This window comes from Rhineura floridana, chromosome 2 (assembly GCF_030035675.1).
Source record: "Rhineura floridana isolate rRhiFlo1 chromosome 2, rRhiFlo1.hap2, whole genome shotgun sequence".
NCBI classification, from domain to species: domain Eukaryota; kingdom Metazoa; phylum Chordata; class Lepidosauria; order Squamata; family Rhineuridae; genus Rhineura; species Rhineura floridana.
This window is the reverse complement of record NC_084481.1, coordinates 80,039,085-80,063,416: the sequence shown is the minus strand read 5'-3', so window position 1 is coordinate 80,063,416 and position 24,332 is coordinate 80,039,085. Positions and strand designations below refer to the sequence as shown.

The 24,332-nt window shown below is 42.0% G+C and overlaps 1 protein-coding gene across 8 annotated transcripts in view; it reads left to right on the top strand.

Annotated features, from left to right (window-relative positions):
* Nucleotides 1-24,332, top strand: part of KALRN (kalirin RhoGEF kinase) — an 872,788-nt gene that overhangs the window by 76,034 nt on the left and 772,422 nt on the right. For 7 of the 8 annotated variants that reach the window (XM_061609058.1, XM_061609049.1, XM_061609050.1 and 4 more), the window contains exon 2: nucleotides 21,280-21,507. The exons of the other annotated variant lie outside the window; for it this stretch is intronic. In XM_061609058.1, the coding sequence (XP_061465042.1) occupies nucleotides 21,280-21,507 (228 nt within the window). The remainder of the gene's footprint in view (nucleotides 1-21,279; nucleotides 21,508-24,332) is intronic. 8 annotated transcript variants of the gene reach the window in all.

The following is a 24,332-nucleotide window of genomic DNA, read 5'->3' as shown; positions in this document are numbered from 1 at the left end:
TAGTATGTGCAGAAAATAATTTCTAGGCACTACCTGATCTCAGATGAACCTAGCACAGGAAACATGTACGGTTCTTGGGGGGGGGGGAAGAGCAAACTATGGAGATTTCAAGGACTAGGAAAAAAAGACAGAAGCAGGAAAAGTGCATTGAAAGGGAGGGCAAAGAACAGCTCTTTAGAACCCTAGGGATTTCTATTGCCTGGAGTCCAAATAACTCATTTCTCAGTCACAACTCTGACTTCACTCATTGGCTAATAACACTGACAGGCAGGAGCAGCCTAGCTGGTTCATTTCACATAAATGGCTTAGAAAAGTACCTGGACATTTTGCTCCATAACTTTATTTTATTAAATTTATATCCCACCCTTTCTCCCAGTAGGAGCCCAGGGCTTTTTTTCTAGGAAGACTAGAGATCTTTTTAATGAAAACTCAGATTCTGGGCTACCTGCTGGGGACAGCTCTGAAAGCCTTTGCAGGTGATGGGTTGGCAACCCCTGGTAATACTGTAATAATAACTGGCTGAGTTTGGACATCACACTAATAGTTGAGTGCCACGTGAACAAACTTTGGACTCCTGTACAGCTAGGTAATTTTACACTCTGGCCTTATTAGCCTTATAGATGGATGGATGTATTACTTAAGTTGTGAAGCAGACAATTAATATTTCTTGCCCCTCCCATGCTTTTCAATTGCTTTTATGTTCCTGATAGTGTTAGTAGTAAAAAGAAAAGTAATAGTAAAAAAAGTTTGCAAACCTATTGAAAAAAATACTCTTGAGTACATGCAGTTTTGCATTTTTGCTTAAATTATAGTGCCATCATGACAACAGGAATAAAATTAGAGCACAACTGTTTTTTAATATATTAAAATGAACATCAGTAACTGTACATGCCTGGCTGGCCGCCCCCGGACTATAATACATTTTTTTTAAAAAAGAAGAAAGCATGCAGTGGACCCCAGTATCCTCATGCTGGCCCAGATGATGATGTAGGGCCTGTTTGTCACTGCTCCATCATCTGCCGCTCTCTGAGTAGTTGGGGGGGAGCTGGGTTGTGGGGTTTGAGCTTCAGCCCTAATGTCCAGTCCTAGGTATCATGGTCCTGGACCAGGACCCCTCAGTTGTAGAGCCCTTCAGCAACTGCACAGCTTGATCTCCCTCCAAAGTGCTAACTGTTGTCTTGCCCTACCCTTGCTCGAGCCATTATCATGAGTGAGCATCTCTGTGGATTGTGATACTAACTAGCTACACCACTGCTTATGCACTTGTTTCTCCTCTGCTTACTCTGATGCAGTTGTAAGGAGGAGGCTGGAAGCATCTGCTACTGTTTTCAACAAATGGCAGCTTGTCATTTCATCTGAATTATGACAAGACTATTGTTAGTGTTAACTATGGTTTGTCCAAACAAGCCAACTTCACACCAGGGTTTCTGATCCAGCTTGTTTGGATAAGTCATACTTAAAATTAACCACAGTACATACTTTGGACAAAAAGACAAACTGAAATTATTTTAAAACAGAAGCAGATGCTTCCGGGCATGCAGGAAGAGAAGAGAGGAGGCTTGTTAATCACCACAACACCATATCCATTTAATAGAACATTTAGCATTGCAGCTAAACCAGGCTGTTGGCTAAACGTCATTGTCATAAAGCCATGTCAGAGTGAGGGCAATGTTTTCTGTCCTCACTCCAGCATCTTGCGGAATGGTTTGCAGCTATGGGAATCATGATCACTGCTTCCACCAGAATAATCAGTGAACAAGGCTAAAAATGGTGGGCAGGAAGGAAGGGCTTTCAATTAAAACTTTAGTCCTCCTAAAAGCTCACTAGCCATATTTTAATCTGAAAAAAAAGTCTGAGAAATTAACCCTGATACTTATATCTTGTGAATATTTGGGTGTCTTCTGGTGTCAGAAATCTCTAAAGAAAGAAAGGTGGGTTTTTTTTAGTTTTCAGAAAGCTTTATTTAATAAGTAACAAACAGAAATAAAATAAATATAAAGGTGTGAGGGCTGGACTGCTGCACCCCATTCTGGAACATTTCTCAGGTAGATCCAAAGTTGGAAGCATGTCTAAATAGTCCATTTGTTATTTAAAATGTTGCCATATTTTTAAATATTGTAATTGCCACAAGGGCTAAAATGCTCAAAGATAATTAATTACTTCATGGTGATCTCAGTGTTAAAATACTTTTCTGATTGGTTGTATTGGTCGATGGCTCAATAAATATTTAAAATAAAACAAAAGCTGTACAGGGTTCAGCACACAAACACATCCCTCTATATCAGAAAGAACTGCAACAATCCCTCTGCACCAGCATAACCCAATATGCCTCCACCATCTCTGCCCCTTTCAAATCACATCTCCTGAACTCCAAAGAAAAAGACATCCCTCCCTTTAGACCTCAATCTGTCATCCCAGAACACTGCTCAAGTAGTCAACAAGATTTGCCTCTGAAGAAGGAAAGGTTTTTAAGAAGTCTTAGGAGGAACTTTGTTTTTTAAGTGTGTGTTGGGCTTCCATGGGTAGGGGAACATTAAAAGGCCCAGTGTCCATGGCCAGGGTCTCCCTCTTACCATGAGAAAAAAATCACAACTCCCTAACCAACCTTGCTGCATATGCTTTATTGGGGACAGGCAGTTACATCTCTCCCCACTTCCCCAGGCCCAAGGGGGGGCAGCTAGGCTGAGGACTCGCCCCACATCCTGTAGCCTTCCAGCCCCTTAAGGACTCTAGTAGTCCCTTTTTCCTCTCAGGCTGAAGACCTCCCTCAGTTTTATTCAGGCTTTCTCTTATATAGGCTTCTGAAGGCTCCCTACCAATAGCTGAGTTTCCCTGCAGCTGTTCCTCCTTTGGCTTGTCTCCCAGCCCTTCTTCCTCAGCCAGTTGAGTTGACCGGGGACCTGATTCTGAATCCACATAGGACCAAAGCCAAGGGGGTAGTGAGGCAGTCCCTGGTGGTCCTTCATAGCGTATTATCCTATTTATTTATCATGGAAGAATATATTCAAGCATTACATGAACGTGTTAGAGACTTTGCATTTGGTAGCACATTTTTTTCTTTAACATAACATTGTTCCAGCTGAGCTGGAACAGCCCACAATGTATTGTACACTCGGGAACTATTCAGTTCAACACAATCTTATTCTGTCTTGCAGATGTCTAAGATAAAAATACACAGTACATTAGTGCATTAACAGTAGATTCATCATTCCTTGTAGTCTTCCAGTAATTACTGGTTTCTGGGTTCCTCAGTCCCGTCCTCATATATTATTCTCTTTTATTTTGTGTCCACTGCAAAAAGTTGTCATAAAGTTTTCCATGGCATCCGAGATTTGTTGTGTCTGAACATTTTGTTTCTGGAAGTCAGAGCATTGGTAGGATCTTTCATGTAGCTGTTTTAGCCATAGCTTAACAGTCTAGCCCAGCTTTCAGCAGTTTGGTGCCCTCCAGATGTTTTGGGCTGGCTAGGGCAGAATGGGAGCTGTAGTCCAAAACAGACTTGTGAAGGCTGGGCTTGCTTATGTTATCCTAGTTGTATCCCTGGCAAAAGTCAGGGACAGTCCAAATGCACAATAGGGATAGGTGTACTCTTTAAAAAAAACCCATATTTGTTGCATAGCACTGGACTATGAGCCAGTGTATTTTAAATGGATGATTTATATTCTCTTGGATTAACATTTGAATTTCCTTAGGATTTCTCCTTTATTTTAAAACAGAGCTGTGCTTCACCAAGAGAGAACCACCAGCATAAGCACCTTCTGGTGTGCATTGTGATACAGATGCACATCCCCATCTGCATTACAGTGTTTATCTAAGGCTGTGAGCTCACTAGCCGCCTATCCAAAAGTGTTTCCATTAGCCAGGGCCGGATTATCTTTTTTTTTCAATAATTTTTATTCAGATTTTCATAAAACATACAAGACAAAATCATAAAATATTCAAAGACAAAAAACAAAATCAAAAATAGTTAAACAAAAAAAGAAAAAAAGAAAAAAAAAAACAAAAATAAAAAATAAAGAGTAAAATATTGACTTCCCATTTGTCAAAGATCAAATCAGTTATAAGTCTATAATATATAACAATCCTGTCTCTTAAGTCATATTATAAAATCACTTTCCTCCAGTAGTTATCTTACTTAATCATCAAATCTCATAAACATTACTTTATTCTTTCCACAAAAAGTCAAAGAGAGGTTTCAATTCTTTAAGAAATATATCTATCAATTTTTTTTTCCAGATAAGCATATCGATTAATCCATCTCATTACTAATTATGATAATCTTATTGTCATAACCATAGTCAAAATAAACATTTCAATTAATCCATCACATCAGAATCTGTTAGGTTCAGTAATTTCAGTAGCCATTGTTCTATTATCTCTAGTAATTCCATTTTCCATCTTCCATCTTCAGTAGTCTTGTTAAGTCCAGTAATTTCAATATCCAATCTTCCATTATCAGTATTCCATAATAATCTTGCTGTCAAAGCCATAGTCATATAGTAAGAGTCTGATGGGAATTACCTCTATCCCAAATATTTTCTTGCCATCCATTCTGAATAGGTTGCTGAAATACTGCTGTAAAATCATATCTCTGTTCTTTTTTTCAAAATACACTGGGTCATCTCTTAAAAGTTTTTCCATTGTCACATGGCTGCAGTTAAGTCCATAGATTTTCTCTATATTGGGCTCCATCACATCATTCCAGTCCAGAAGATAGTCCATGCCATTGATAACTTTATCTCTAGAATCTTCATTAATTTCTTCAGAGATAACATTGAGTTCCAAACAATAGATTTTATTTCTAAAGTCCATAGACTCCAAATCTTGTTCCTGTTCCACGTTTGTTCCAATCTCCGGGATCTCCTCTCTCACAGGGACCCCTATTCCAGTCTCCAGGGTCTCCTCTCTCACAGGGACCCCTGTTCCAATCTCCGGGGTCTCCTCTCTCACAGGGACCCCTTCCAGGGTCACCTCTCTCACAGGGACCCTTATATCTTTAATCTCCTGCTTCATTTTACTCAATTCAATTTTCATTATCTCAATCTCATCCATTATTTTCTGAAACATAGTTATTTCCAGATTCTCAGCCACTTTCTTAATTGCCATTTTAAAAGAAAAATATAGGAAAACCACTTCTTATTTCAGCAACAATTGGGTTAATACTCCAAACTTGGTGACATCACAGTATAAACAGAGCAGACAGCCTTATCTCTCCAATAGTTAAGTAAACAAAATGCAGTTCCCAGGATCGAAACAATTAATGGCAATCGTCAAGAAACAGATTCGTCAAAATAAAATAGACCAAAAAGAGAGTAGTCTCAAAACAGTATAATATTTTTCAAAATAAAAATCTGGAATAGAAATCCCTCTTCTGTGTATATCTTTAGAATGCAAATCCAGGACAGCTTTTTGCAACAAAAACAGAGATAAGCTATTAATTAGTGCGTAGCAGAGAGAAGTTACGGCTCCCCAGTGAGATGTCAAAAACCGATCAATCTGGCAAATCTCTTTTAAACAGCAACAATTTAAGTCAAGTAAAAGAAAAATATAGAAAGAAGGGTGCTTGCCTGTTAGTGCGTTCTCTCTTAGAAGATAAGATGAACGTTCGCTTTAACAGATAGAGCTTGCTGTTGAAAATCCGTCCCACCTTCGTCGGCTGGACCTCGTCCCATAAATTAATGAGATCTGGTCGTCCCAACAAAAATAGGCTTTGAGGTTAATCTCTTCGTTTCTCCCTACCCGGGAGAAGTTTAATCAGTCAAAAAAAAAAGAAAAAACTGACTGATATATCTGAATAAGCTTCTTTTGAGGCAGGAGCCCGTCTCAAAAGCAGGCACAGGCTAAGTCACCCTTCCCGGAAGTCTCACCCTTCCCGGAAGTCTCACCCTTCCCGGAAGTCAGCCAGGGCCGGATTATCCATTAGGCTTAGTAGAGTGAAGCCTAGGGACCCGGAGCTCTTGGGGGCCCGTGATCTGCGGAAGCAGGACAGGAGCTGCAGATCACGGGACAAGAGCTTCCGAACCGCCCGCCATCCCCCCCACTTCACTTACCTTTTCCGCTGTTTTTTTGCGGTTTGCGATCAATCAAGACGGCGGCCAAGGTTTCCCTAAGGGGCTGAAACCCTGGCCACCATCTTGATTAATGGCAAACCTGCGTGAAAAAAAGGGGAAAGGTAGGGAGAAGGGCCCCCCAAACACCAATAATGTGCAAAGGAAATGGCTTGCTTAACTCAAGTTGTCATGGTAATTCTCTCTTATAAGTGAGATTTTGAACTATTACCACCACCTTCATCTTCTTTCCTTTCTTTGTTTTCTTTAGCAGTGCCATTTGGTAGAACTCCCCCCTTTTTTGCATCTTATCTTTCTGTCTACAGTACAATCATGCAACAGTTGGTTTATTGTTGCCAGTATGGGGTGTAGTCATCCAGAGTCACAGGTGGTTGTAGACCCCTTACTTTTTTAAGAGCAGGGTCCCAGCCAAGTCCCTGAGTGTGAGCTAATCAACATGAAAGGGGAGCGTGTTAGTCACTGAGAAGACTCCATGGCCCTTTTATGCTGATTGGAGCCAATCAGAGTGAAAGGAGGTGAGTCAGCTACTGAGAAGACTCTTCTCAGTAGAAAACACAGTCTCCCCATTCATGTTGATTGCCTGTGGTAGTGGCGGCAGAGGCACCAGCCCCTTAGGGAAGCCTCCGCTACCATCTTAGTTGATGGCAGGCATGTGTGTGGTAGTGGAGAGTGAACTCTGAATTGACACTTAGAGCTAGAGAGATGAGAAAAAGTACAAAAGGAGACATGGCTGTGTGGGGGTATGGTGTGACTATCACAAAGGGACCTGCACTTCTGAATTTGCCACTATACTACTGGCAGGACCGGTGCCAGGGGGTGGCCAGGTTGAGCCCTGGCTGAGGGCTCCTGTGGCCCAGAGGGGCTCCTCCTTAAGCTGGAAGGGTACCGCTCCCATTCTGCAAACCATGGTAGTGTCAGCTCCTGACCCTGCAATGAATCATGGAGAGGGAGTTCCCAGGCACCTCTCCCCCTTCCAGTCAGTGTGGGCTTCAATAAGCCCTCATGCATGCCTCACCTACCTCTCCTATCCCTGTGAATACAGTGCACATACCTGCCATCAACCAAGATGGTGGCAGAGGTTTCCCTAAAGGGCTGACATCCCTGCCACCATCTTGGCTGATGGTAGGCATGTGCAGTCATTTCTAGGGATGATAAAGGTAGGAGGGATGTGCCGGCAGGTTTATTAGCCCCACACCACTTGTATGGAGGGGTTGGGCTATGGTGTCATGGGCCTGGGGCAGGCTGGTGCCCAAGGGCCCAGGCATGTCTGGCGCCAGCCCTGACTACTGGTACCACCTGTTGTCCCTGTACCTTTGCTATTTCCACTGCTTCCATGTGTCTGTTTCTGCCTTTGCTGTCCACTGCTCTTATTAAACATGCAACGGTTCCCCACTGCAGGCACATCTTTGCTTTGTTTTCAGCCTCTCCTCTTTTTAGTGATATCAGAGATGGTCACAGCTAGGAAGATTCAGCATGCCAATGGGGTATGAGGATATAATAATGAGAGAGAGAGGAGGCTAAGTAATTATGCTTATGGTGTAGCCATTGTGGTGCCCTCTAGTTCTTGTTGGACTCCAGCTCAGATCTGCTTCAGCCAGTATTGCCAGTGGTGGGAGTTGTGGTTCCAACTATATATGGAGGGCACCTCATCGGCTATCCAAATGGAATTTCTGTTTGGGTGAGAAGGTGAAATGATTTGGGAAATACAGGCTACAAACTAAGCAGTAAGTACAAAGCTGATTTCAGGAATGGGAGAAAGAAGGAAAAGGGTAGAAGAAAAACAACAATAGGAGCCCTATCAGCAACCAGAGAGTACAGGTTTATTTTACAGCCAGTACATTGACTATGACCCATTACTTAAAAGCTGAGTCACAAAGAAAATCTGCATATTACTCACTCTGTGTCAGTCATGAACTCCTTTTGGTAGACTGCTGGACTGCATCACCACTAGAGATTGCCTGGAACAGGGGGCCAGGATTCAAGCTCCACTGTTCCTGGAAAATGTTTTAGACCATTCTTTGTGGTTACCCTGTCAGAGGGGGAAACAAAGATGTTGGTGAGCTTTAGGCTAGCATATTTGTCTTTACTTGTAGCTCATAGAATAGACCTGTATGCATGGTAGTATTTTGATTGAGTTTTGAGGTTTCAGTTTAGGCTTCTAGGAGCTGGGCAAGAATGGATCCCAATCCAGCCACAATGAAGCATTTATAAATCCCAGTGAGACTTCAGTGGGAGAGTTAAGCATAAAAATAAAAATGACACTAGTCAGTAGCTAAGGCAGACACAGGTATATTGAGGAAGTAGCAGATGTTCAGGGCAGTCCGCGGTGGAGACAGCAGCAGTAGCGGGCAGTTCCAAACCTTTGATTTCTCCTTTGATCAGGTCTTTAGATTTGAGACAAGACTTGGCTGTATTTGAGCTAGCTTGCTCAGCAGAACTAGGTTAAGTCATGACCCACCAAGCCAAACAAACCCATTAGCTATGTATGGGAGGGGGCAGCAAAAACATAATATTTTGCTTTCTGCCAGCACCTGGCAGGCCACAATAAATGGTTTGTGAGCTGCATTCAGTTAGGTGAACCACAGTTTATACAGACTTGCTCAAAGCCGTGTCCCTCTCTGCACAGCTTCTTAGTCAGCGCTTATGAAAAATAAGCTATGAAATTAAGTTCAATTAATGCTCCTTGTTATAGGACTACAGTTCCCATCATCCCTGACCACTGGCCATGCTGGTTGGGGCAGATGTGAGCTGGAGTCAAACAACATCTGGAAGGCCACAGATTCCTTATCCCTGACAACATTCATTACACCAGTCCACTGATGCGCTAATAATAGTAACAAAAGCCTATAGAGCTGATTATGTCATTGGCAAGAACTGCTACATCTTTCGCTTTATTGGATGGCATCTGAGCCCAAATTCAGGGATATATATTATAGTTAACAACTCTTTCAAAACATATTTCATGAGGAACTTCCTGATAATTGCAAAAGACACATAATATTTTCAATAACAGCCCCTTTAATGCCATTATGAAAATGGACTAATATTAGGGAATGGGAAGGAAAGCAATTTTATGCTTGCTAAATCACAGTAGAGTCATTCCATTAGTCATGAGGGATGTCATTATCAATTAGATGGTCAAAAATACTGGGTACAGTCCAGACAAAATTAAGCACTTATATGTTCCATTTATTTCAAAAGGAGAGTGAAATATATACTTAGGGTTTCAATCCTATGCACATTTACTCTGAACACATTTGGACTTATCCTGCATACACATCCGATAGGGCTGCCACAGTTTCCCAGTGAAAGCAAAGGGTTTTTAAGAGTGCTGAACTAACACAGAAACAAGGATGAGTCCATTTATACAAGTATCCTCCTAGGAATCTCTAACTATTCTACATCATTGCCAAAGGAGAAAGCCAGGCATGCAGGCAAACTGTAGAAAATGGCAGAAAATGATGGGATTTAGGGAACCGATAGTTATAAGGCTGTATGTAACTTTCTCTGAATTGTGCCCAAAAGTAGCAAAATTCAAAGTAGAATGGTATTTGCCATGACCACATCCTACTTTAACTTTACTGTACTAAAGAAGTATTGTGCAATGCCAGCAGCTGAATCAGTTATAAATTGTCATCCTCCAGTTATTCTGCTTAACAACTGTGAGTGGAACAAAACTGATGGAAGGAAACAGTAAAAAGAATGCAAACTTCTACGATCAGGGAAGCAAATTTTGGAATGGCCCTGATTAAGGAAGTTGCTTGCTACTGTGGTATTTGTAGACTCCTCTTCTCTTATGTGATACTCTAGTCGTGAAAAGAAGAAGCTGATTTTAACATACTCTTTGGACACCAGCCTTTATTAAAAAAACAACCAAGAGCCAGTCATTGTATAGCGTCACAATGTCAAGATTAGAACTGGGAAAACTCATTTTCAAATCCCCATTCAGCCATGAAGCTCACTGGGTTATCTTAGGCCAGTCACTGTTTCTCAAAGGGTTGTGAGGATAAAATGGGGAGAATAAGTATCATGTGCAGCACAATGAGCTCCCTTGAAAACAGACAAGACATAGAAATACTATTTATTATTTTAAAATAAAACAGATGTAATTCCTTTAGAAAAAGAACAAAAACCGCAGTATACATTCAAATTAATAGTATCTAATTTGTTTCACAATTTAGCAGCACAAAAAAATAACAAAACTGAACCAGGAAAAAACCCTTGCCAAAAAGCAGTGTCTTCGCCTGAAGAAGTATTGTGACAGAGTCTGATAGACCTCATTCAGCAAGGAATTCCATGAAAATTAAAAAGCAAGCAGGATTACTTGATTTGATTTTGATTTGATTTTAATATTTCTACCCCACCTCCCAGCCAAAAGGCCCTCAAGGCGACTTACAAAAAATATAAAAATACACCAATAAAACATCAATAATATATCAATAAAACAATAAACAATAAAAACAATACAATTTGTAATACAATTCAAAGTTAACACAAACTACCGCCCCTCTCACTTTGGCAAAATAGGTGTTATAGACATTCGGCTAATTTGCAATGCTAGCCACACTCTCTCAGTCATGGTCCTATCCCCATAGTTCTGGGTGTGGTGCCAGGGCTCCTGCTTACGATGGCGGTGGGATGGCGGTTCTGGCCCTGGAGCCGCTGGTTCGCCTTGCGAGGGTCCCAAAGGTGGAGCCCAACGGGGGGAGGGGGGGAGAGCAAGAATCCGCTGGAGGCCTTTCCTCGCCGCAGCCTTCCTGTGTCTTGGGCCGGAGCATCATCCCCGGACAAGAAGCGAGCAGCCCCCGAGAGGAGCCAGGTGCCGGAATAGCTTCTTGAACTGGAGTGTGGGGTCTCTTTCGCCCCCCCGACATCCTCCTGCAGCAAGACGCAGTGCATCCCGACGGAGTTGTGGATGCCAAAGATGGAGCCGTTGCACCAGGTTTCTTTCATCGCAGAGACCACCAAACACATCCTTTGTCGGGGGCGAAGCAGGGCCGGCCGGACAGGGAGTGCAGCGTGGAGAATTTTTCTAATACTGAGGAGGAGAAAAAACACCTGCAAGGGAAGCAGCACAGGGAGAGTGTTAGGAGGGAGTGCCCAGATGCGGCGGCGATGGGCACGAAGGAGGACATGATGACCTTTTTTAGGACATGATGACCACCTGAACATGTTTGCTTGCCTTTTAGAGACAGAACAGTTGCTTGTGGCTGGGATTCTTGCAAAGAATGTTAGAACTTGGTGCACCTTCTTGATCTGAGGTTCGTCTTACATTCTTAAGCAGGAGTGACTTCTTTTAAACGCATTAGGACCATGCAGACATTGGACTTAATCTAACAAAGTCTTTGGTCATTGTGAGAGTGGAATGATTTCTGCTTATGCAACGGAATTTCTCATCTCTCACTTTCCTCCATGCATCCCATCTCCCAAAATCTGCTCAGGAGGACAGGGAACCCCTAGAGCAGATTTGAGGGGTGTGGGAGGTGCCCGGGGGGAGGAGATGGAGGGGAAGTTCTGTTGCACAAATGGAAGTTGTTCTGCTTGCAAAATCTGCTTGGATATAACCCATTATTGCTGTGTAAAAAGAATGTGTACAGAGTAGAGAGTGGGATTATGCCTACCGGCGCAGCTTTCTCCCCTGTGCCATATTCAGCATAATATCTACTTTCTGCACAGTTCCCTGTTGCATGGATGGAGCCTGCAGGTGTAGAGCTTGTATATGCATAAGCTCTGCACAGACATTATGCTTGATGTGTATATGGGATGGGACCAGCAGGTGCAAGTTCACCCCTTCCCTATGCATGCTCACACTACACATAAGCATCTGCATAGTCCTCGATTTGTTAAGAGATCCTAATTATGCACCTCTGTTTTATAAATGTAAAACACATCAGTAGACCATGGTGAAAGTTAGACTCCTGAAAGCCCACGCCTCTGCCTGAGGACTCTGGAGGCAGCACACTTGTATATATAGAACCACCATGTTCAGAGGCACTTTATTTTATTTATTTATATCCTGCTCTTCCTCCCAGTAGGAGCCCAGGGTGGCCTAAAAACCCCTTAAAACACTCTAAACATCTTGAAAACAGTGTACTGCTGCATACAGTTGCTGAGGAGCAGCAGTGAGAAAAGTCCTTCTTGCCCTGCTAGTGCATATCTGGCTGGCCACTGTGGGATCTTCAATCTGACCAGCACGGTTCCTCTGATGCTTTTAATCACTACTAAATTGAGGAATTATTGGGAATGGAAACATGCAAGCAAGATGAGCTGTTAGGACCAAGTCATAGAATGGGAAGCAGGGGAAGAACTGAAGATCTGGTTACTTAGTTTTTGACCAGAAAGGCAAACTCTCTCATTTGTCTTTAAAAAAAAAAATAATGACGGTGATATTTTTAATAGATCCAAGGATTCAGCTTAAAAAGAGAAACAACACTGAAAACAATTGAAACAATTGAAACGTCGAGGTTCAATTTTCTTTGTTTCCACAATACTCACAGATAAATGAGGCAAATCTGGAGGGGGGTAGCATATGGGCAATCCTCCCGCATATAGACTTTTATCCCTCAACTCTTTGCTTGAATGCTTTTATTATAAACGCAAACAGAGCTCAGGTCACCAGGTCAGAAAGCTGGGTGCTGCCTGGAGCATGCTGGCTGAACATACAAATAGTTCCAAGAAATCCTTTCCCCGTCATCTTTCTTTTTAACTTTTGCCCACTCTCTGTTGAACTCTGACTACTGAGTTTTGAGTGGAAAATCTTCTTGAAATGGAAATTGTGTAGCATTGCTTTTCTGGTGCAGCTGCCAAGTCAGATCAGAGAGATGTGGATTGCTTCCTATTAGTTTAAATTAATAGCAGGTACCAGCATTTCTAGTGATAGCAGATCATACAACATACTTGAGTAAAAGTTATGCAAATACTGGGATGGAATGTAGTTTCATATGAATAAAAGAAAGGGGAGCTCCAGAAAATGGTATTTAATTATGTTACAAAGAACTAGGGTTCTTTTTGTTTTTTTAAGATAATTCTTTGCAACCCTGTAAATGTTGAAGGGCTCAGGTATATTGTAGAACAAATACACTTGGCTCAATTCTTCAGGCAGTGTTGAGATTCTTTGCCAGAGAGGTGTGTGGTCTTCTACCCTTATTTCAGAAAGAGAGGCACACATATGGCAAGAGGCAAATACATTCACTCAGACCAAGTGGAGGTGCTGTATGTTGAGAGATTGTGCCTTTTTGAAAAAAAGAAAAAGAAAGCACAACTGTGTCTTCAGTTTAATAGTAGTGGGTTCAACTCTCTCAATGCTAGGGAATGATTCACTATTGCAACAAAGTTTTTATAGATTTTTAAAAATCTCCTCTATGAAAAGTTGTGAGTAAGCCTCATTGAAATAATGGGACTTAGTGCCAAGGATCAGGGTGCAACACATATTTAAACTGTGGTTTTAATTGCCACCAAAGATGCTGTTAGTAATGGATGGAAACAACGACATATATAGTATGAATACCTGCCTTTCTCTTCCCCCACCTCCCAGCAGCAAATAGCAGCTTTGGAGGGCAGGTTTTATCAAGGAAATTATGTTTGTGTGTGTGGGGGGGGGGGGAAGAGTTAAAAGGGGGAAAGGCCCCAATCCAACCCTGCCCACCCCTCCATGGTGGCTTTTAGACACAAGAAACAAAAACAGATATCTCAGGTCATGTAGTTTGTCCTCAATCTGCCAGCTAGATAGACTGTAAAACTCCATAGCCCTGATCTTTGTCAAGTTAGTCGTGATCAAGTCCTGTTGATAGCAGTGGGATTTTACTGTTACTAACTTGTCTCGTTGGTTGCCTCCAGAGATGCATAAGAAACAGAAGTTGCTGTGCTCTGGAAATATACTAATTGAATTGCTGAAATATAGTAGGCAAACCGTCACCTATTTAAAGCATGCATGAAGGGCTTGTGGGGACATTCAGGCTTTACATGTGGGAAGCTTTCCTCCCTAACATGCCTGCAACCCATGCCCCCCCGGCACCCCCTCACATGGTTGCTGTCATTAAGGCTGTTTCATGTTTTTATTAATGTGTAGCAGGTGGGATGCGTGGCTGGTGAACACAGTGAGGAGACAAGGCTTGCTAAGAACATAAGAAGAGCCTTGCTGGATCAGACTAAGGCCCATCTGGTCCATAAACGTGTTCTTGTAGTAGCTAACCAGATGCCTTTGAGAAGCCCACAAGAAGGACATGAGTACAACAGCACTCTCCCCACCTGTGATTCCAAACAACTGGCGTGCAGAGGTGTCCTGCCTTCGAAAGTGAAGGTAGAAGATAGTCGTCATGGTTAGTGGCTATTGATAGCCTTATCTTTGTTTCAAGCCCTTCTAAGCCATCCAAGTTGGTCCCCAATACTACATACATTTCTGTGTAGCTTAAGTGCATAGTTTAACTATGCACCAAGAGACCAGAACTGTAAATAATAGTCCAAGTGAAGTTTCCCCATAGATTTGTATAATAGCATTAAGATATTGGCAGTTTGATTTTCTATCCCTTTCCTGGTGATCCCTAATATGGAATTCACCTTTTTCACAGATGCCACACACTGGGTCAACGTTGTCATTGAGCTATTCACCACAACCCCAAGATATTTTTCCTGGTCAGTCACATTCAGACCCCATAAGTATATATGTGGAGCTGGATTTTTGGCCTCAGTGTGGATCACTTTACACTTGCTTACACTGAATTGCATTTGCCATTTTAAATCCCCATTCACCCAGTTTGAGGAGATCCTTTTGGAACTCTTTGCAATCCCTTTTTGTTCTTATCATCCTGAACAATTGGGTATCATTAGGAAACCTGACACCCTCACTGTTCACCCCTAACTCCAAGTCATTAAAAAACAACAAAAGCAAGTATCCCAATAGAGATCCTTGACTGCTTACATCCCTCAATTGGGAGAACTGTCCATTTATTCCTACTTTCTGCTTCCTGTTTCTTAACCAGTTCCTGTTCCTGTTCCATAAGAAGACGTCATCTCTTATCCTATGTCTGCTAAGCTTACTCAGGAGTCTTTGTGTGAGATACTTTATCAAAAGCTTTTTTTTTAGTACACAGTGTCCAACATCATTTGGTCAAAACTCCCATTTTCTGAAGGAAGCCTTCTTGCCTCTAATACCTTCCTAGACTCCCCTCATTAACAGCCATATGAGTGGGGTTGTGTGTGTCTTCAGTCTTTTCTCCCTCCAGGATTGATCATGGGTAAAACAAGTTTTGCAGCAGAGCTAGCTTGCAGAGCACTGACAGACTGGCAGCTGGCTGAGTACCACACTGTTTGAATAGCAATTATAGTTTCTCCACCACCATCCCAAGGAGAGGTTTCCAACATAATTTAAAGAAACATAATGTTTAGATGAATGGAGTAATATATGAATGTTCATGCAGCACCTTTGAAAAAATAATGAACAAACAATATGCAATCTATTTGTGAAATATTTTTAGCATATACCATTCTGGCAGTTCTGGGAGAAGAGTCTGCAATTACCAGACAATCAGTGTATATATACATAGCCAACCATGAGCCAATTATCAGTGACGAGGGTTCTCCACATATGAAAAAAAACCCTGTGGTGACTAAAGTTTGTAAGTATGTTTGCACACCACCTAACTTGAGCTGGATTGAGTACCATATATAGAACTGGGCTCAACCACTGCTAACTCCCATTGATAACAATAGTGATAGCTTCACACCATCAGTCACCCTTGACACTAGTTGACTAACTCTATTGGCAGCTAGTATTAATTCATAGGACTGTCCAAGAATAAGGATGACCTATTCAAATGAAATCTTTTTACCGCCATGCACTCCAAGAATCATTCCAGCAGCCAAATTGTGGGTGCATGAAGGTTGCATCAGTAATTGGCACTTAAAGACTTTAGAGAGAAGACAATTGCAAGAGTGGCATCTGCAGCTCCATCATGTGTACCAAAACCAGTCATCTTTTCTAGGCTAGGAGTTGGGGAAAAGGTTTCAGGTTTTACTAGCTATCTGGTTTACCTGTTGTGGTATACCAGTGATAATAAGTGACATCAGTATTTTCACAACCATATGACACCAGTGGGATTATATTACACCAGGGATAGTTGGGAATAGGAGCCCAAATATGTTTTTAGTGAACAAGGTTACTGGTATTGACTTAGCTGAGTTAATAATAGATGTAGCAACCAATGTATGATTTTCAGTTTTTCCACAACACTGGCAAAAAGAGAGCTTCTATCCATGCCCATCAGACTGATGAGTCTCAAGTCTTTTCTTTCCATTGCAGACAAATTAAGGGAGAAGGAGGGGGATTTGCCATGCCTTAGTAGTGGTAAGAGTGTTGGACTATGACCTGATTGGTAGACCAGGGTTCAAATCCCCACACAGCCATGAAGCCCACTGGGTGACCTTGAGCCAGTCACTGCCTCTCAGCCTCGGAGGAAGGCAATGGTGAACCCCCTCTGAATACTGCTTACTATGAAAACCCTATTCATAGGGTCACCATGAGTTGGGATCGAAGGCAGTCCATTTCAGGCTTTTTGCCATAGAAGCCTCATCATATCAAACCAATAGGCTTTCTGTTTTTATTTTTGAGGTTTCGCATTACCTGTGTAGACGAGATCTTCAAAAAAGCGTAGCTCTTCATTTAGGCATCCGCGTAAGTGTTAAGAGCTTCGCGCTGTTTAGTTCTTTGAAAAGCTAGCCTTATTGGAGTCTTGCAGACCTTGCCAAGGGTGGTGAAGGTGAATTTACTTCAGAGGCCACTTTGAGTTTCAAACCTTGTGCATTATATTTTTCTACCATATAGCTTTAAAAACAAATATTTAAAGATGAATGAAAGAAAAGAGAAGAATATGATACGCCTTTGTAGAAGGGCAAGAACAGGATAGTGTGGTTTTTGGATCTTTGCATTTCTTTGTTTATTCTACCATGCTATGAGGGGCCAATGCTGTTAGACTGGTGCTTAATTCCTTCTTGGGTAGCTATCACGTGAGCCTTCCGTGGGTCCAATTGGATTCTGGTAATTATAGGCCAGTCACAAATCTACCTTCTAGGGAGCAGGGTAATAGAGCAGGTGGTGTGCTAGTTAGTGTAAGAATCTGTTGGATTTTATTGGACTTCAACTCCCATCAGCCCCAGCATGGACAATGGTTAGGGAGGATGGGAATTTTAACAGTCCAGCAACATCTGGAGGGCCACAGATTCCCTGTCCCTGACCTAGATCTTCATTTTTCAGTCTAGCCTCAAGTTTGGTTTAGTACAGAGACTGCCTAAATCATCAGATGGCCTTTAACAGCATATAGACAGGGGGAGTGTGCCACTAATGATTCTGCTGGACTTCTCAGTGGCCTTTGTCACCATTGATCATAGTATATTTCTGGTCTGTCTGGCAGAGTTGGAGTTAGAGGGACTCTTAACTTGTCAGGCAGGTTCCAGAAGGTGATGGTGGTGGGAGACTGCTACTCTACCCATGCATACTTTTCTGTGGGGTGTTCCAGTTTTATGCTGTCTCTATCCTTTGCAACATCTAAGTGAATTGACTGAGAGAGTATTGGAGGATATGGCATTCAGTGTAATCAATATGTGATTTTTGCACACTTGTTTCTCTCTGTTCTATCACATAGCTATGAAGTCCTTTACCAGATGTCATGAGTCAGTAATGGGCTGGATGAGGGCCAATAAACTGAAGCTGATTTCAGATAAAATGGATGTATTGATCATTAGAAGATCTCTTATTCAGGGATTAGTATGTGGATAGTGTCATATCGTTTAACCCAGGGGTGGGAAACCTTTGGCCCTCCAGATCTTGTTGAACTACAACTCCCATCAGCCCTAGAAGGCATGATCAGGAATGATAGTTGCATCTGCATGGAGCCAGGAGTTGCTGTTCTCTTCTTGTTTAAGAGAGACAATGAAATTCTTGTCTAGCTTCCTGACTGACATATGCTCTAAGCCTTCCATGACAGATGAATAGTTATTTTGATGAAATCATGCTCCCCATGAAAAAGCAGTCTTTACAGCTTGAAGGTTTTCTTGAATCTGGCCATGGTACTTCACTCATGGCCAAGAGTTTCTTTTTCAATTTTACTTGGTCTGCCAGTTGCTCTTTTATAGGTACCTTGCCACTGTGATATATGCCTGGATAATTTCTGTATTAGATTATTGTAATGCACTCTGTGTGGGTATGCCTCTGAATACTGCTTGGAAACGATAGCTGCTCCAAAATTCAGTAGTTAGACTCCTGACTAGTGTTGGCAAGAGGGAACATTTTATACCCATTTTTAAAAAGTGCACTCCAGAAAAGTTGGCTCCTGAGTGCAATTCGACATGCTGGTTTTAAAACCTGAAACTTTACCATTGAGCTATGGCCCTGTCCCAACTACAACAGTACAACACAACTAACAGCATCAGTAAAGCCACAATTAAAACACCTGGCATATAACAAATATTTCCGTTCAGCAGAACAGTGAAAAGTTGAGAGATCATTGGTAGAGCACATGCTTTGCATGCAGAAGAGCCTGTTCAATCCCTAGAATGTCCAGTGAGGAGTTGTCGGGTACTAGAGACCTCTGCTGCAAACCCTAGAGAGCCAGTGCTGGTTGAAGTAGACAGTAATATACTAGAAAGACCCAGGAATTTCCTCAGTGTTTAAGACAGCTTCTTATCTTCATATGTTTTTCATACGTAGATGGTTAAGAGCCTGGTTATCTGAAGGAACATCTACAGTATTTCATTAATTCATTCACTAAATGTATATCCAGCTCTTCCTCCCAAAGGGGCCCAAGGTGGCAAGCAACAAGCAATAATACAATAAAAACATCTTAAAGATGTTTCCAATACAGATGCAGACTGTGATAAAGGTCTCTACTTAAAAGGCTTGTTGAAAGAGGAAGGTCTTCAATAGGCACCATACAATGACAGAGATGACACCTGTCTAATATTTAAGGGGAGGGAATTCCAAAGGGTAGGTGTGACAACACTAAAGGCTCAGTTCCTATATTATGTGGAATAAACCTCCTGATAACATGGTCCTCTTGATAAGAGGCCCTCTCCTGTAGAGTGCAGTGATCAATTTGGTATATAAGGGGCAAGTGAGATGATCTTTCAGGTAATATTTCTCTCCTGCTGCTTGTTACTGTCTTCTAGGAAGGCACTGCTATGAATGCCTACCTTATCAGTGATATGGCAGTTATAAGATCTAAGGCCTTCTCTGTGGTGGCACCCCAATCAAGGAACTCCTTTCCCAGGGAGGCTTGACTAAGTAGGTCACTTGCTATTTTGTAGACATCAGCAAAATACATCTCTTTTCCAGACTGCATTTGACATTCAGAAGGTAAACTGAGAATGAAAAGGTTGTATCGTATGCTACTCCTACTCAGAATAGACCCATTGAAATTAGTAGACATGACTAACTTAGGTTGATTAATTTCAATTTCACTTTGAATATAACTTAGTTGGCTATAACCCACAGAGTCTAATACAGTATGTGCCTCATGCTGTTCTGTTGGATTACAATGTTTGCTGTATGCTGGAAATTTTAATTCTGGGGTTGAATTATTATATTGTATTAGAGGAGAAGCCATATCTCAATGATCGAGCACATGTCTTGCATACAGAAGGTCCAACCAGCTGGTGGGAGTTGTAGTCAAAACATTTTAGGAGGACACCAGGTTGGTGAAGTGCAATAGATACATGCATACATTGTCATATAATTTGGGAGCTTAGCTGGGAAGTGGTCTAGAAATGTAATACATATATACAACTATGTAAGGCATAACTCAAAAAATATACTTGAAGAAAAGATGAGGGCTGTCACAATAAATCATAGAGTAATTAATATAATGCAAAATATGTATGTATTACATAAATATTAAAAATATTGCCCATTCAAAATAAAAATGTCCTCCATGTATCCAATAAAATCCTCCCCAATTGGGTTATGAGACTTTTTCTGGCTATATTCACTCATAAACCTCTATCAAGGTCCCCAAACCTCTCCCTGCTATTGAAAGGCTCAACTAAAACGGAATAAAATATATATAAAAAACCCTCTCTAGTAAAATATGTATGGGGCAGTTGAAACTGGGTTGAAAAATATTTAATATAATTTCCCTCAAAATGTTGGTGCTAACACCTAGAAATTTGCTATATCTTACATAAATACATATTGCTTTGTGCAGGTTTAGTAGCTAAGACTGTGAAACTATCTAATCAAAAGACTGGGTATAACTTAAACAACTCATCAAATCAACAAATAACAATACCAGGGGGAAGCAATATAAGGTACAGTTAGCTCTGAATTCTAGAAATCATGGGTCCTTTTAATTAATTAGATGTCTTCCTAATTAAATCCTTTATTATTATTATTAATTAAGGATTTGCCGCAATTTGGCCCATTATCTAGCCACCTGGGTTTTCCTCAAGGAAAAAAAATCCGCCCTTTCCTTCAATGCTGAATGCCAAATAAAAGCTGCCCAGGGCTCTGCTGCAGGCTGAGGAAAAAGGCTCAGCAGACAAGATAGGCTCATGGGCCTTACATTCCCAACTCCTTCAGTGCGGTCAACTAGATTTGTTCTGCCTTTTCTGAAAGGCAATTTGTTCCATTTTTCTTTACGTTTTACACCCACCCATTCACCCAGTCCAGCCGAAAAATCATTTTGTGTCATCCTGCTGAGAGGACGCTGCGTTTTGTTTTTATTGCTTATAGTAAATCATCCCATGGCATTGCATCGAACTCTACATTTATTTATGGGTACCTTTCAATTTACTGTGGAGGACATTATTTGTTGGCTGCTTTTGGATAGTTCAATTTGGCCCTGGCCCCAAACATTGCTGGCTGCATCTTCCCCCTTACATCCTCCTGTTCATTAAGTAAGATCCATCCAATGCCCATTCCCACCCATTGCAGCTGATCTATTGCCCCCTGATGTTAGCAGTTGTGAGGGTGTGAGTTAGACTATGTGGGACAGGAGCAGAGCTTGGAAAAGTTACTTTTTTGAACTACAACTCGCATCAGCCCCAGCCAGCATAGCCACTGGATTGGGCTGATGGGAGTTGTAGTTCAAAAAAGTAACTTTTCCAAGCTCTGGACAGGAGGCATGTGAAAGACAAGAGGGAAAGTAGAGTGAGAGGAGGGCAAAGTGAAAGTAAGCTGGAAGAGGGAGGGAGAAGCTTTGACCCACCTGTGCTTCCTCAGCAGCCAGGGAAGAGAGCAGCAAGCCCCAAAGGCGAGACAGCAGAAGAAGCTGCAGCAGAAGCCCGGCCGAGCCCAGACTGCCACAGCTGGTGGAGGCCTCCCATACCAGAAGCCAAGGCAAACAGCTGGGGGAAGCATCTTCCAGAGAGCTATTCCAAACAGGGAAGACTACAAAACCTGAACACCTTTCCAGTTGGCACCCCTGTGTGACGCCTGAGTGCCCAAAACAAGGTCAGCCACCATTTGGACTTCAAAGTGCCAGGGCATGCACTAACCATGGGGATGGAGAGAGTCTCCTTGGGGGGGGGGTAGTTCTTTCCTCCCCTTTGTTAGGAGCTGATGACAAACCTGAGAGTAAGAACACAGTGACGACCTAAGGTGGCACGGGGTTTTATGTACTAGGACACAAACCCTTTCACTCCCGTACATGGTAAAAATGGAAAATGGACTGCCTTCAAGTCGATCCTGCCTTATGGCTACCCAATGAATAGGGTTTTCATGGTAAGCGGTATTCAGAGCAGGTTTACCATTGCCTCCCTCTGAGGCTAGTCTTCCCCAGCTGGCTGGGCCTGCTCAGCGTGCCACAGCTGCACAAGCCAGCCCCTTCCTTGTCTTAACTGCCAGCTGGGGGGGCAACTGGGCTCCTTGGGACTATGCAGCTTGCCCATAGCTGCACAGATGGCAGGGCACATAACCCTAGCTGGCCCTTGACACCCAGGAGACACGAGCAGGGATTTGAACTCACATATTCTGGACTCCCAGCCAGGCTCTTCTCCCCACTGTAAAGCCTGTCTGAATTATTATGTTTACAATATAATAGAAAGAAACTTGCTAAATCCTGGAGTTGTGGAAGACAAAATGTGGTCCAGTGAATAGACTTGGATGTGCATACCTGAGTTTCAGTCCACTAGTGTCCAGTGAGTGCCTCTGAGTGACATTAGGCATTGTAGATCTCAGTTCCCCGTCTGAAAAAAATGGGGATTTAATACCCAGTGTCATACTTTTTCTAGCAGAACTCAGGATACTGCCTTGTACTGAGTCAGACTATTGGTCCATCTAGCTCAGTATTTTCCGCACTGACTGGCAGCTGCTCTCCAGGATTTCTGACAGGATTCTCTTCCAGCCTTGCCTGGAGAAGCCGGGGATTGAACCTGGGATCTACTTCATGCAAAGCAGATTCTCTACCACAGACTACAGCCCTTTCCCAAAGTGAAAGCTTTCAGTGTTTGCATAATATCCTTTCTCTACCATCTCCCCAAACAGATATCTAGTAGTTTTTTCTTGGCATGAAAAGGATAACATAGAAGGAACTTAATTCTTCAAAGCCTAAAGCCATTCCTTGGAATGTGGGTGTGTACTTGTCTGCGAGTAGAAATTATAATTGCCTTTGTTGGCCCCTTTTAAATTTTAAAACATTGAAAAATTCCCTTGTATATTAAGTGCTCGCAGTGAGATAGCTTATGCCAAGAAGTGTTTTGTTCCCCAATTGTATGCCGCATTTATGGAAATAAGTTCCATTCAGTGCTGGCCTTAGACTCACCTGAAACAGGTTTCCACAACCTGATAACCTTCATATGTTTTGGACTGCAACTTTTATTGTTCATGACCATTGATCATGCCAGCTAGGACTGAAGGGACTTATAGTCCAAAACTCTGGAAGGCACCAGGTTGGGGATGGTGCCCTAACAAGATAGACCCACACAGCATGGGGAATAGGCTTCCATTTTTAAATTACACAGTTAGAGACTGGAAGCTGGAAAAGGCACTATAAACTGGTGTCTGAAGCCACTTCACTATACCTCATATAATAGGGCTATCTTGGATTCTGACGAATGGATACACTTAAGAGCTTGTTCTTACTTAATGTTTTTAATCCCTGTTAATATTCTGAAACCATTAATGAGCAATTGACATGCAGAATCCACATAGATGTACCAGGAAAGATATTTAGTAGAATAAAGGGATGCTTAATAAATTCCCATCATCTGCATTTCTCCTCATATTTTGGAGTTCTGAATAATCTGATCTTGTTTGCAAAGTGGCACTAATGCATTAGTGAGCTGCAGTTGTCCTGTGTTTTTTGCTTTTATTTGCTTTATTTACTTTGTCCAAATGTGCTGTGCATGCACAGTTTGCTACAGTCTTCAGTTTACATCTCTCCCTGCTGTTATCAAAGCACACAAGCACATATGTAGATTGATTAAAAATTGCACAAAAATATATCTTGATACGACTGCATGGGGACTATAAAGTGCAGCAAATTGGACATGTACAAATTCCAAAATTGATTTTAGGAATTCTCCAAGTTAAAATAGGAAGGCGGCAAGCAGAGTAGAACATGGGCCAGAGGCATCCCACAGAACAATAATGGAAGAGCGGACATCTACTCATCCATAGTGGGACACTAGATTTCTGTCAGCTCCTCCTCACAGATCTTGACTGCAAAATCCACATGGCATTTGCATTCTAATAGTAACATTTTCCATGTGTGTTTGGAAATCACTCCAATGCACTCTCACTGAGAAGACAACTTGTGCTGCTGTTAGCCTAATATGAGTTTATGCATTCAAGGAGAACCGGGAGATAAAACTTTTTCTTGGACAATACCACTTCAGGTAAGTGAAGGGTGTGCGTGTGTGAACATGTTAGAATATTCCCCCATTAAAAAGTTTCCTGCGCCTCAAAAAAGAAACTTAAGATGAAAGCTGGATTGAATCTTCTCCCTCACATGTTTTTCTTATATGTTCATGAAGTTTGTTTGCTAGATGGGAACACTTTCAGACCTGTAATCCCCTACCTGTGCCTGAAGTCCAGCGAAGGCTTTAACATTTGGTTTTGTTTGAATGGGTAAACTAAGCATAAGATTAGAATGCTAGCACAATTTGATCCAGAAAGTGGTACTGGTATGTGGCCAGTTCAGATTTGAAGCCCAGATTTCTCCTTTATTATGAAAATGGCAGATTAGAGACAGCTATTGAAGTCCATAATTGCCTGGCTTGGAAATGAACTTTGGAAACACATGATGCTCACCTCAATTATGAGAGGAGCATCATGGA